Source organism: Syngnathus leptorhynchus, chromosome 4, assembly GCF_054491065.1.
Source record: "Syngnathus leptorhynchus isolate UIUO chromosome 4, UIUO_Slep, whole genome shotgun sequence".
Taxonomy (NCBI): domain Eukaryota; kingdom Metazoa; phylum Chordata; class Actinopteri; order Syngnathiformes; family Syngnathidae; genus Syngnathus; species Syngnathus leptorhynchus.
The window spans coordinates 9,948,835-9,960,303 of NC_141198.1; the positions used below are offsets into that span (position 1 = coordinate 9,948,835).

Genomic DNA, 11,469 nt, shown 5'->3' on the forward strand with positions numbered 1-11,469 from the left:
AGAGAATAGAAAGAAAATAATCAGGGCAATGGGTAACAAAGCAGGAAATTAGTAGAAAAACAAGACCTCTGTAGATCCTGGTTTCCTGTTTTAGGGGAAAGGCAGGAGTGTGTTTGGGGGGTGCGGCACAGAGACCCCATTGTGAATAAGTGTGTTAAGGAGTAACGAGGTGGGGGATGAACTATACACAGGGACAATTTTGCTCAGCGCTCAATGCCCCAAACCACCTGCCCCTCCCTGAAGGGGAAAAACTAGCTTGTGAAAAAAAAGGAGAAAAAGGAAACTGTAAAAATAAACGAGTGAGGGGCTTTGCTAAGACGGCAACCAGACGGGAAATGACACGTGCAACAAAAATGGTTTCTCTGACCTTTGTCAGGAAACAAGAAACCAGTAAATGCTTGTTTTCGCATTTTAAAAATGTACTTTTAACCCGTAGATACATTTAAAACAGGAGATAACTAGAATTACAGTCAAAATATTTGCCTGAGGACTGCAATGGCTTTCCATAAGAAAATTACAGGAACAGGAAATTCCTGATTCCAGTCTAGCGATAATGAGCGGCCATTCCCCGGCCTCGGTCATTTTTCCATCTCCCTCTGGGGCCGGGCCCTAAACAATGTCAGGGGAGCACTCACGCCTCTGACACGGTTCTCCTTCGAATGGAACTCTATACTATGATACATCTTCATTAGTATTTGGCTCCGAGCACCTTCCTCTTCTTGCTCTTTTCTAGCCAAAGCAAATTTCATTCTTAATGGCAGCCTGTCAGATGCTCGGCCCATACGGTACAGTATCAGATAAGAGGCCTTCATTGGAACGAAGGAAGGAAGGAAGGAATCAGATGTAGCAACATATTGCTACAACCGCTGTCCTTATTTCATATTTCATATTCTTGCTCTGCATGCATGAAGCTTTGAAATGTATTTGGGTCTGATACTATCCTTACCTGCTGACAGCTGTTGTCAGACATAAAGAGTCGAGGCTACTGAGCTGTGAAGTTCTTGTCAAGGTCTGCTCAAAAGGGCACTCCGCTAGTCATCACTTAAATATCGACCTTCTAGTTTGGGAGCAGCTAGTGAAGAGATTTGAAGGAAACGCAACGATTAACATTTCAATTCTATGTGTTCATAATTCAATGGTTTCTTTATTAATTTTTAACAATGCTGATTATAATTGCACTCACCTTGACAGAAACCATGTGCAGAAAACGTAATCAAATTTCAATGCCCTCAGAGCGCTGAGGAAGGAGCTGGAACGTTGGTGGCATGAAATTGTTCAAAACCTCCAGCATACATACAAAGTACTAGATTCTTGAGATTTTGAGAATTCCTTGCTGTCAAATTTGTGGTAACAGTTTGGACCTGGCCCCTTCCTCTTCTAGCATGACTGTGCACCAGTGCACAAAGTCCTGACCTCAATCCGATAGAACGCCTTCAGTGTGAATTAGAGCGGAGACTGAGAGCCAGGCCTTCTGGTCCAACATTTGTGTGTGACCTCACAAATGCGCTTCAGGAAGAATGATGAACATTTCCCATAAACAAACTCCAAAGCCTTGTAGACAGCCTTCCTAGAAGAGTTGAAGCTGTTATAAAGCAAATACTTTTAGTATTATATATAGTGATGGGAAAATGAAGCTTCAAATTTGCCTCCTGAACCAGTTCCTCCAGATGGCGCTGTTGGTTGAAATAAAGGGGTTTAAAAATTCCAAGACAGCCTACTTTCAGTCCAATGTTGTCGAGAGTAGTTAAAAAAATACAAGAACTGGTTCATGAAGCATAATGGATGCTTCATTTCCTCATCACAAGCATGATAGTGCACATACTGTACATACTTTGCATAAGGTAGCCATTGCTGGCATCAATAATCTAGAAAAGTTCCCATCCCAGATGTACCACACCTTTTCTGAAACCACCGCTTGATCAAAATACTCTCGCTCTGACGTTATGCAAGGCGTGAGGCAGCACTGTAGAGAACTGAGAGGAAAGACACATTTTGTCACAGAGATTCCCCTGATGACGTGCCTACTGCAGTAGCATCCTTTATAAAATTGGAAGAGATAAAGGCCACATCCTGTATAGGCTGGTGTTGATGCTCGTGCCCGGAAATCCGCGTGATGAAAGTGTGATGTAAATGGACATTTTTCATGTTGGATGAGGGCGGACGTTCCAACTCGCATCGACCGTGTCCTGCAGATAGCCATCAGTCTCCTGACCTGCTTGGACCTCACTATTCCCTCCAGAGCAGTTAAAAAAAAAAAAAAACTTGGATGTGAAATCAAACACGGGACAAAGTTGATTGGAGGCGAGGGAGTTTTGCTAAATCCTTTAGCACATGGGTGTGGATGTGGAATGGGAAGCGGGTGGAGAAGAGTGCGGTGGGCAGAATAAAATTAGATCTTCAAAAGGCAGCTGAAAGAATTAATATTCATGGTTTCGCTTGGAGAAAATCACGGGATGAATTCTTTCAGTAAAGGAGAAGACTTATCTGGTCTTTTTTAGGGGCATGTTTCTTTTCAAGCCCAGGTGGCTGCTGGGATAAGATTTCCTATCGCTGCGCAGTATCCTGCTGTGTCCTGCTTGAGGAACCAAGCTAGGCCATGAGAATCACTTTCTCGCGGTTGCCTTGTTTTTTTATAAAGCGTTCCTGAAGACGTGTCAACATTGCCCCTGTGTGTATTATATCATTTCATATTTTCTCTCTCCACAGGGATCTTAAGCACAACTTAATCAGCACCATCATGCCTGGAGCCTTCCAAGGTCTTTCAGAGCTTCGGAAACTGTAAGTGGATGTGATTCACCTTCCAGTTCACAGCGGCATGTGCAGTAAGAAGAAATTTGCAATTGTTAAAGACAAGTTATGAGTTTCGAATCATCAATCTTTTTGAAATAGTACAGGTTTGGTCTGGCGGTTCATGGCAGACGTGAGGCTCTCGCAAAATACACAATGGCAGCAGCTCAACGGTCAGCTGCTCAAATGCTGATGACTCACGCAATAACGCACAAAAGATATTTATTTTATATGTAATTAGAAATAGATGAGATCACGACATTCGCATTCTGGGGTGGAGGATACGGTTCCATCATGTCTCAAATTGAGCGGCAGAGACTCACGCCATTTAATTCAACTCGTAATATATGACAAAAACGTTTTATTGAAATACATCATGCTAACCAGAAATTCAGATTATTAAATTATACTGGATTCAGAGGACGGAAGAATGCTGATGTTATTTGGCAGCTAAAGCAAATTTGTTTGGCGAAAGAAACAGTTCCCATTGTCACGTCGAACAGTTTAAATATCTGTCTGCGTTATTGAATCTTGAAAGCAGGTTTGATTGACATGGCCAGCCTGAAATCAGTTTGGGTAAAAATATATATATATATCACATCCACATCCACAATTTCATAACTCATCTTCAAGCTGCGCGAGAACGGTCACACACCGCACAGCAAGTCGGTTGGGTTGACTGGTTAATTGAGATTCTGGTTGGAGCTGCTGTCATCTGTGCTGCCCCGCGTGACTCGCCTTCCCTCAGCCCCATGCTTGTGTTTTCCCTGCAAGGTCTGGGGCTTCTCAAAACAAACAGGGGGAGATAAACACATGCTTTGGACAGTACTCTGCTGGGTAGTGTCAGAGGAGCACCAGAGCACATCTCTCTGGCTGTGGCAATACATCACACTCAGGCCAGGGGCCCTGCTTTTGCCGATAAACATTTACTGGTGTTCCATGGAACCATGGAGTAAAGATAAGTGAGGTGAAGACAACAGACATTCATCTAACTTTGCAGGCCTTCATCTGGTATAAAACGTTCATGATGAACTTCAGTCTGATGTCACAGAAACATAACGTGATGGGAGTCATGGTATCATCGGTTGCCGGGACACATCTAATGGATCAAATGTAACCAAATGCATTTCTTGGTCTTTTCCTTCCGTCAGTGATCTGTCCAACAACCGCATTGGCTGCCTGACTTCAGACATGTTCCAAGGGCTGACTAATCTCACTAAATTGTAAGAGGAAGTTGAAATGATGTACTTGCATTTTCTGTGTGTTGGGAAGACTACCAACGTATCTTGTTGATCCAATTTGTGCTTGCTTAGGAACTTATCAGGAAACATCATATCAACCTTGGAATCAGGCGTGTTTCAGGAGCTACCATCCCTCAAGCTTGTGTGAGTCTCTTTTGTCAATCTCCAATAGCCATATTAATCGTAAACTTACTGTGGACACGTGTTGATCAGGCATTGCGATTATCTCAAAACTGGGCGTGTGCAACTAGTTGTTGGCTCCAAGCTAAAATTCCCAAAAATTTATTTTTAGAGTGTCTTTGGTGAAGACATCACCCAATATCATCATATCATATTATAGTATCCATTTCCACCCAAGTCTTGAGTCTTAAATTAACCAAACGTGCATGTTTTGGGAATGTGGCATGACTATGAAGTCTCGGTCTCAGCAACACACATCATGACGGTGAGTTTTGTCACCAGGAACTTCAACTCAGAGTACTTGTCATGTGACTGCGGGCTGCACTGGATCCCCGGCTTCTTTCGCAGCAGCTCAGCACGACTGGGGGATGAGACCCTGTGCGCTTACCCGAGAAGCCTGAGGGGTAAACCACTACGAGGACTTCGGGAAAGCCAGTTGAACTGTGGTGAGAATCTGCTCAGTCGGGTAGCACCGCGCTCTGTGTCAATCTGAGTTGTCGTCTTCTCCGTCGTGCCAGATGGCCCTCTGGACCTGCACACCCTGACGCTGCTGCCCTCTCAGCGGCAGGTGGTCTTCAAAGGGGATCGGCTGCCGTTCCACTGTACCACCGCCCTGGTGGATAAAGTCACTGCTTTGCACTGGCATCACAATGGTCAGCTGGTGACCTCTGACCCAGAGAAGGGTGTCCAGTTGGAGAGCAATGTAGTGCATGACTGCACTTTCATTACCAGGTGAAGAGACTGCTTCAGGTGCTTTCAGGTCCAAATGTTTTTCATGACAATGTTCACAAAGTCTCTCCTTTGCTTAATATCCAGTGAACTTATTCTATTCGACGTACACGTGGAGGCCAGTGGAGAGTGGGAGTGTGTGGTTACAACCGGGAGGGGAAACACATCTCGCTCTGTTGAAATAGTGGTCCTCGAGAACAGCGCCTCTTTCTGCCCAGAGGACAAAGTTATTAACAACCGCGGCGAGTTCAGGTTAGTTACAGTTGCACGTATTAACGCTGACTCTTTAAATGAGCATTGTTCACTTTCTACTCTGGTGGGAACTCCAGGTGGCCTAGAACTCTGGCAGGCATCACCTCTCATCAGTACTGCTTGCAGCTGCGTTACCCGTCCCTGTCTGTAGAGGGCGACGTGGAGCAGAAGAAGGCCTCCCGCCTATGTGACCGCTTTGGGAAGTGGCAGGAGGGCAACTACACAAACTGTCACTACACGAATGGCATCACTCGTGTCCTGCATACCTTCATCCTGGTCAGTGATGCTGCCGTATGTGCTGAATGTGTTCTGAATGTTAAACAATGCCAACTAAAATTTGCTTTCCAAACACTTGGCTGACAGAGGCCAATCAATACATCAAATGCTGTTACTTTGGCCCACCAAGTGCGCAAATACACTCTGGAGGCTGCGGGCTTTACCGACTCAGTGGATGTGCTCTATGTTGCGCAGATGATGGAAAAGTTTATGGAATATGTCAAACAGCTGGAAGAGGTTTGAAATTTTATTACAAATGTCAAATGCATGTACAGGGCTTTTTATGTTATTTTAAATCTGCCTTTACAAAGATGGTGGGTGTTATGACTAACTGTCAAATTGAATTTCATTCCTGTGTTTAAAGCTAATTTCGCCGTCGTTTAGAGCAGCACGTAACTGAATTGCCAAACTGTACACATATAATAATAGCATATCATGTGTGCTGCGTCTCGATTTGCCCCAGTTGCCGGGGGTCTTGGTCGAGATGGGCAGTAACCTGATGCTGGTGGATGACCAGATCCTTGCTCTGGCTCAAAGAGAGAAGCGAGCCTGCAGCTCCATAGTTGGCTCTCTGGAGTCTCTGGCCTGGCCTCAGCTGCACAGCCATTCTCAGGGCTTTTCCATGGTAGGATCTCTCATCTGTTTTTTTTTTTTTAATTTTAACTAGTAATTCAAGCCTTGTTTAACAGACTAGAACCCGTTTCAGACAACAGACAATGATTTGTACAGGTTTCAAGGAACATTGTTATGGAAGCCCTTTTAATTCGACCAGCCCACTTCACTGGCATAACCTGCACTGCTTATGAGCGCCGTGAGCTCTCAACAACCACTTTGGGGATGGAAATGCCGGAGTTCACACATGAACAACAACTGCGTTTTCGCTGCAGCACGGGTTCCCATAACACATCTCTGAACAATTTCCCCCTCAAGGTGAGTTTTAAGCATTATCTGTGTGTATTTGCTCTATTCCATTGATTAAGCCATCTCTGTGTGTGTTGGTTTCAACATGTAATGGTTGGTTGTTTTTTTTCCCCCCTTTCTGTAGAATTCAGTAGCCGTGGCCTCCGTGACACTCCCTGGAACATTGTTTCCTTCTGATGCGCCTCCAGACTGCAAGCTGCAGTTTGTGGCCTTCCGAACTGGAAGCTTTTTTCCTCTCTCTGGGAATTCAAGCAACAGTGCAGGACACTCCCGAAGGCGCACTGTCAACACTCCGGTTATCTATGTGGGCCTGGGTAAGGAAGAATGAACTCCACCCCCGCTCCCCTAATTTCAACAACCCAAATGTACTTAAATCCACAAGTCAAGTCAACATAAATTTCATGTTCCCCAGTGTGGCTGCCATTGCTTTTTCGGCCTTATAATATTCCAAGACCACAATAAACTAAATTTGATATCAATCAAAATCTCAACCGCTGTTGTCCTGTCACGTAAAGTCCAGTTTGTAAAAAAACAGAATTTGCACAGTAATGAAATACAATATCGCTCATTTCTTCCCACCACTTTGTATGACTGACTCATAATGTGACTTTGTATTCATTGAAAATGTCAATGTGACACCTCCTTCCTATGTGATACAGATGGCTGCAGCATGTGGAACCACTCAGAGCCTGTCTGGGTGTCACTCCGCCACTTGTCCCCAGGAAGTGATGCTGTGGCGGCCCAGTGGAGAAAACCTGGAGGTTGGAGCCCAGAGGGTTGCCAGCTAGTCCACAGTGACAGCAGAACCTCCACAATGCGCTGTTCTCTGCTTGGCAACTATGCTGTGTTGCAGGTAGGACCATGCATTTTGAGCCTGCCCATGCTAAAGGAGACCATCATTTGACTGTCCTTTGCTATCCAGGAGGTGCCAGACTTCCCCAACTCTTCAGCCATCTCCGTGAGAGTGCTCCACCCTGTGGTGTATGCCTGCACTGCACTGCTGCTCCTTTGCCTCTTCACCATCATCATCACTCACATACTACACCACAGGTATCATTTTGTGCTACCTTAAACGTTTGGCAACATGAGTGGATTCATAGGTGATTTCAAATGTGTCTTTTTTTTTTTTTATCTTGTTTCTTATTAGTTCCATTCATATTTCAAGAAAAAGCTGGCACACATTACTGAATACTTGCTTCCACATCGCCATGACAACAGCCATCTACGTAGGGGGCATAAGCCTGACCAGTTACCCAATTGTTTGTCAAGCAGTAAGTCATTTTGCAAAACAATTCTCAAGTGTACTTGTCAGTAATGTACAGTATAGGCCTGACGCGTGCATATTATGCAACAGGTGGGCATCGCCCTGCACTACTCCTCACTGTCAACCCTGCTGTGGATCGGTGTTAGTGCCCGGGTCATCTATAAAGAAGCTATGTGGAGAATGCCGTTGCCGACAGAAGGGGATTCCTCTCTTCCGCCAACTCAGCGACCTATGCTCAGGTCAGAGCAAGAACTCACCTTCACCTCCTTATGTTCCATAAGATTGTTGTTAGGTGTCAATACGGTTTATGTTTTAGAGCGATGCAGATGTTCTTGTGCCCGACCACCCTGTCTTAAAGGCGCTATTGTGCCTGACAACCAAAGTCCCTTTGTTTTGGTTTTTATGAAACCTTGGAGGCATTCTGTAAGACACAAAAACGAGCAAGGCAAGATGTAGAGGAGATGAATGTATGAATCCAGCATAACAGGGCAGAGAGGGGTCGCTGTAAATCTGGATGGAGATCCGGGGGGGGGGGGGGGGGGCACTGTCTTCCCAAATAATCCCTTGTGTTTCTCCTCTCCTTGGCCTCCTCTTGCCCCTGTGATCCCACAGCAAAGATCAGACGCCATGCTGCTCCTCCAGACCCTCTTTGTTGCCCACTCAGATATATTGCACCATTTCGCAATAAATTGCAGCCTCACTGACCTCCTTCCACTCAGAATATAAAGGATCACACAGCTCTATTCATATTACAGCCGGGGACATTTATGACATACTTGCATACATTGCAAATGTCACAGGCAAAGGTCAAACAGATGTGTTTTAACTTTCATTTAAGGTTCTATTTGATAGCTGGTGGAGTTCCTCTCATCATCTGTGGGATCACCGCGGCTGTCAATGTCAGCAACTATGGAGACAACAGCCCTTAGTGAGTACCGGGACGTCTTCATCCTTGAGTCTACCCTTTGACTTTATGTTGTTATGCCGAGCGGCAAAGTGAATAATTCAGCGTGATTGAGCCAATTTACAATGACGTCCTTGTTGTGCATTGACCCTTCACGTAGCCTTTACTGCCTCTTGCAGCTGCTGGCTGGTGTGGCGCCCCAGCCTGGGGGCGTTCTTTGTCCCAGCGGGCCTAGTGTTGTCAGTGACCTGGATCTACTTCCTGTGCACTGTGTTCTGCCTGAGGCATCGTACGGCTAAAGAATGCACAGGAACCTCACCGTCTTCTCCCGTGACTGAGAGCCAGCCTGCATTGGCGGCAAGCGTCAGTCTCCTGTCTACAGACTCTGTTGTGGGCCCAATAAATTCCAGTGTGGCTACAGAGGACCAGTACTCTCTAAAGACACAGTTTTTAATTTTGGTGGCCACCCACTTCCTATTCGTGGTGTTGTGGTGTTGCGGTGCCATGGCGGTGTTCCTGACTGGGCACGCTAGCTTGTTGTTTAGTTCTCTTTATGGAATGGTGGCCATAGCCCTTGGGGTGTTCTTGGTGGTGCACCACTGCTTCCGACGAGTGGATGTACAGGCCTCGTGGCTGCCGTGCTGCACCCATCCCGCATCCACCTACACAACAGGAAGTGGCGTACAAACCTCTGAGCAGGGTTCACAACTTTACATCAACTGCCATCAACCCGGTGGCTCGCATAATTCTTCATCGACTCGCTCATCGTCCACACCGAGTGGCATCAGCAGTGTCGGCCCCGGGCCCTGTAAACTCACCAACCTACTGCAGGCGACGCAAGACACTACGAGCAACACCTCGCGGGCTGCTGCTGGGATCACCGCCGGCACCAGTACTGACAATGTCAGCAAGCCGTCAAACAATATTTTTCCCAGCGTTAACGCTTCCGTGCCAGTGCATCCTCAGAGAAGGAAAGTGAATAGCAGGACTAAAGGCAGTAGCCAGTATCCTCATCGCGGTGACGGGAGAGGTCACTATCGTCTCAAAGCTTTAAGGACAGCGGGAGGCGGGGGAAGCCTCGGCGCTTTGGGTCCCACCAGCTTGGAACGCCTCAGCTCATCGCATGCCGTCCATAAGCAGGCCACCAGTGAGAATGGGAGCATCCATCACAGCCTCCCAGAGAGCCACGCAGGCCCTCTGACAAATGGAAAGCGTGTGGGTCAGTCAGTGGCCACCAGCCCTTCAGAAGGCAGCGACGGGGGGAGCAGCGGTAGTCGCAAACCCTACCCTCTCCTCCCCTCCGTGGCCAGCAGGGTGGCCATGAACGGTGCGCACCGACGCTGCATCAGCCGAGACAATTTGAAACTAGCGGCCGCTGCAGAGCGAGAGGCCAAGCGCTGTTCTTACCCTCTAAACAGCATCACAACAACTGTGCCGGGAGCTGCGGCCCCAAACGGCGCCGTGAAGAACTCCATTCGGGAGCTGGACCACGACATGAGCAGCACCGATCACTCCCAAAGTTCTGTGGGAGTGAAGAGCAGTTTGTGGAAGAGCGAAACCACTGTGTAATTTGGATTTATACATCAACGCCAGTGTTATCCTGACAGCTTTTTAAATGAAGAGTCTATGTTGTAAATGGCTTTTGACTGATTATTGTTATATAATTTAAGATTTTTCTAAAAAGGGATCCAAGACCCCAAACTGCTACTTTTGTTTCAGAGGCTAATAATTCAGTGTAAAATAGTCCCGATTTTTAGACCAGTATAAAAAGCTGTTTGTTTTATTCAACTGACAATATTGCAATATTGTGCATATATTGGTTAATGAGGATTTATGACTTAAGTTTAATGAGAGATTTATTGTTTTACCTTTGATTATCTATGCATTTCAGAAGACTGTTCATTTTAACAGTACACAGCTTTCTGCAATTCCTTTCACGGTCATGTTTGCTTTAAGTATTTTTTGCAAAAATGTGAGTGTGCAAGTGTGTGTGTGTGTGTGTGTGTGTGTGTGTGTGTGTGTGTGTGTGTGTGTGTGTGTGTGTATGTGCGTGCGTGCGTGCGTGCGTGTGTGCGCGTGGGTGTCCCGGCTGTACATAATCCAGTGTCGATTAAAAGATGGTGAGGTATTTGAATACAAAGTGAAAATACTTTTTTTTTTTTTTTTATCATGCATTCCCCTGAGCACTCCTTGTAATAAAATGCAATTGTGTAGCCGTGCATAATCCATTCCTGCAGCATTTGGCCTTCAAATGTAAGTAGACCACCGTAAATCATTAGATTTTGATCGTTTACATTTTCTACAGCAAAGGAAGTTGTATTACAGGAAATTGGGCTTCCGTTGCGAAACTTATCGTCACTCCCTTTTGTCATAGTTTTAAGGAAGTCTGTGTGAAATCCAGAGATCCACCATGTCACAACACCCTAATATGGACACACATCTAGTACCACATTTTCATTCTGACATCCAAAGATACTTCATATCAGATAAAGGACTGAAAACAATCAGCATGTTTTGGAAAACTGACAATAGACTGGTGCGTGTTCTGAAACATAGTTGGCTGTACATAACTTCATTTTTATTTTTGAAGTTCATCCTGTGAATAATTAGATTAGATGCAAGCTAGAAAGGCTTTTTTTTTTTTTGGCATTTATTTATTGATTGGATTATTTATTTCTGAAATATATACCTCAGCAGCGGTGCAACACTTTAAACAATAAATTTTTAGTCAACCATTTTCTGCTACCCAAAGTGTTGAAACGGTCTAGAATACAAATCAAACCAAAGTATTGATGTATCCGAAGTATGTCTTACTTCAATATTTTATTCCAAATAATAACTCATCAAACCCTTTGGCATATGTTATATTTTCCAAATCATCAACCACAAACACTTGGGAACGTCATGAACTCTTA

The 11,469-nt window shown here is 45.4% G+C and overlaps 1 protein-coding gene across 2 annotated transcripts in view; it reads left to right on the forward strand.

Annotated features, from left to right (window-relative positions):
- The window catches only part of adgra2 (adhesion G protein-coupled receptor A2), a 34,799-nt gene extending 23,644 nt beyond the window's left edge, over nt 1-11,155 (forward strand). For both annotated transcript variants that reach the window (XM_085910375.1, XM_085910377.1), the window contains exons 3-19: nt 2,707-2,778; nt 3,939-4,010; nt 4,101-4,172; nt 4,491-4,654; nt 4,727-4,940; nt 5,025-5,189; nt 5,267-5,465; nt 5,553-5,702; nt 5,929-6,090; nt 6,195-6,395; nt 6,511-6,700; nt 7,046-7,239; nt 7,309-7,436; nt 7,534-7,657; nt 7,741-7,889; nt 8,489-8,578; nt 8,734-11,155. In XM_085910375.1, the coding sequence (XP_085766501.1) occupies nt 2,707-2,778; nt 3,939-4,010; nt 4,101-4,172; nt 4,491-4,654; nt 4,727-4,940; nt 5,025-5,189; nt 5,267-5,465; nt 5,553-5,702; nt 5,929-6,090; nt 6,195-6,395; nt 6,511-6,700; nt 7,046-7,239; nt 7,309-7,436; nt 7,534-7,657; nt 7,741-7,889; nt 8,489-8,578; nt 8,734-10,123 (3,736 nt within the window). In that variant the 3' untranslated portion in view covers nt 10,124-11,155. The remainder of the gene's footprint in view (nt 1-2,706; nt 2,779-3,938; nt 4,011-4,100; nt 4,173-4,490; nt 4,655-4,726; nt 4,941-5,024; nt 5,190-5,266; nt 5,466-5,552; nt 5,703-5,928; nt 6,091-6,194; nt 6,396-6,510; nt 6,701-7,045; nt 7,240-7,308; nt 7,437-7,533; nt 7,658-7,740; nt 7,890-8,488; nt 8,579-8,733) is intronic.
- Nucleotides 11,156-11,469: the final 314 nt, after the last annotated feature.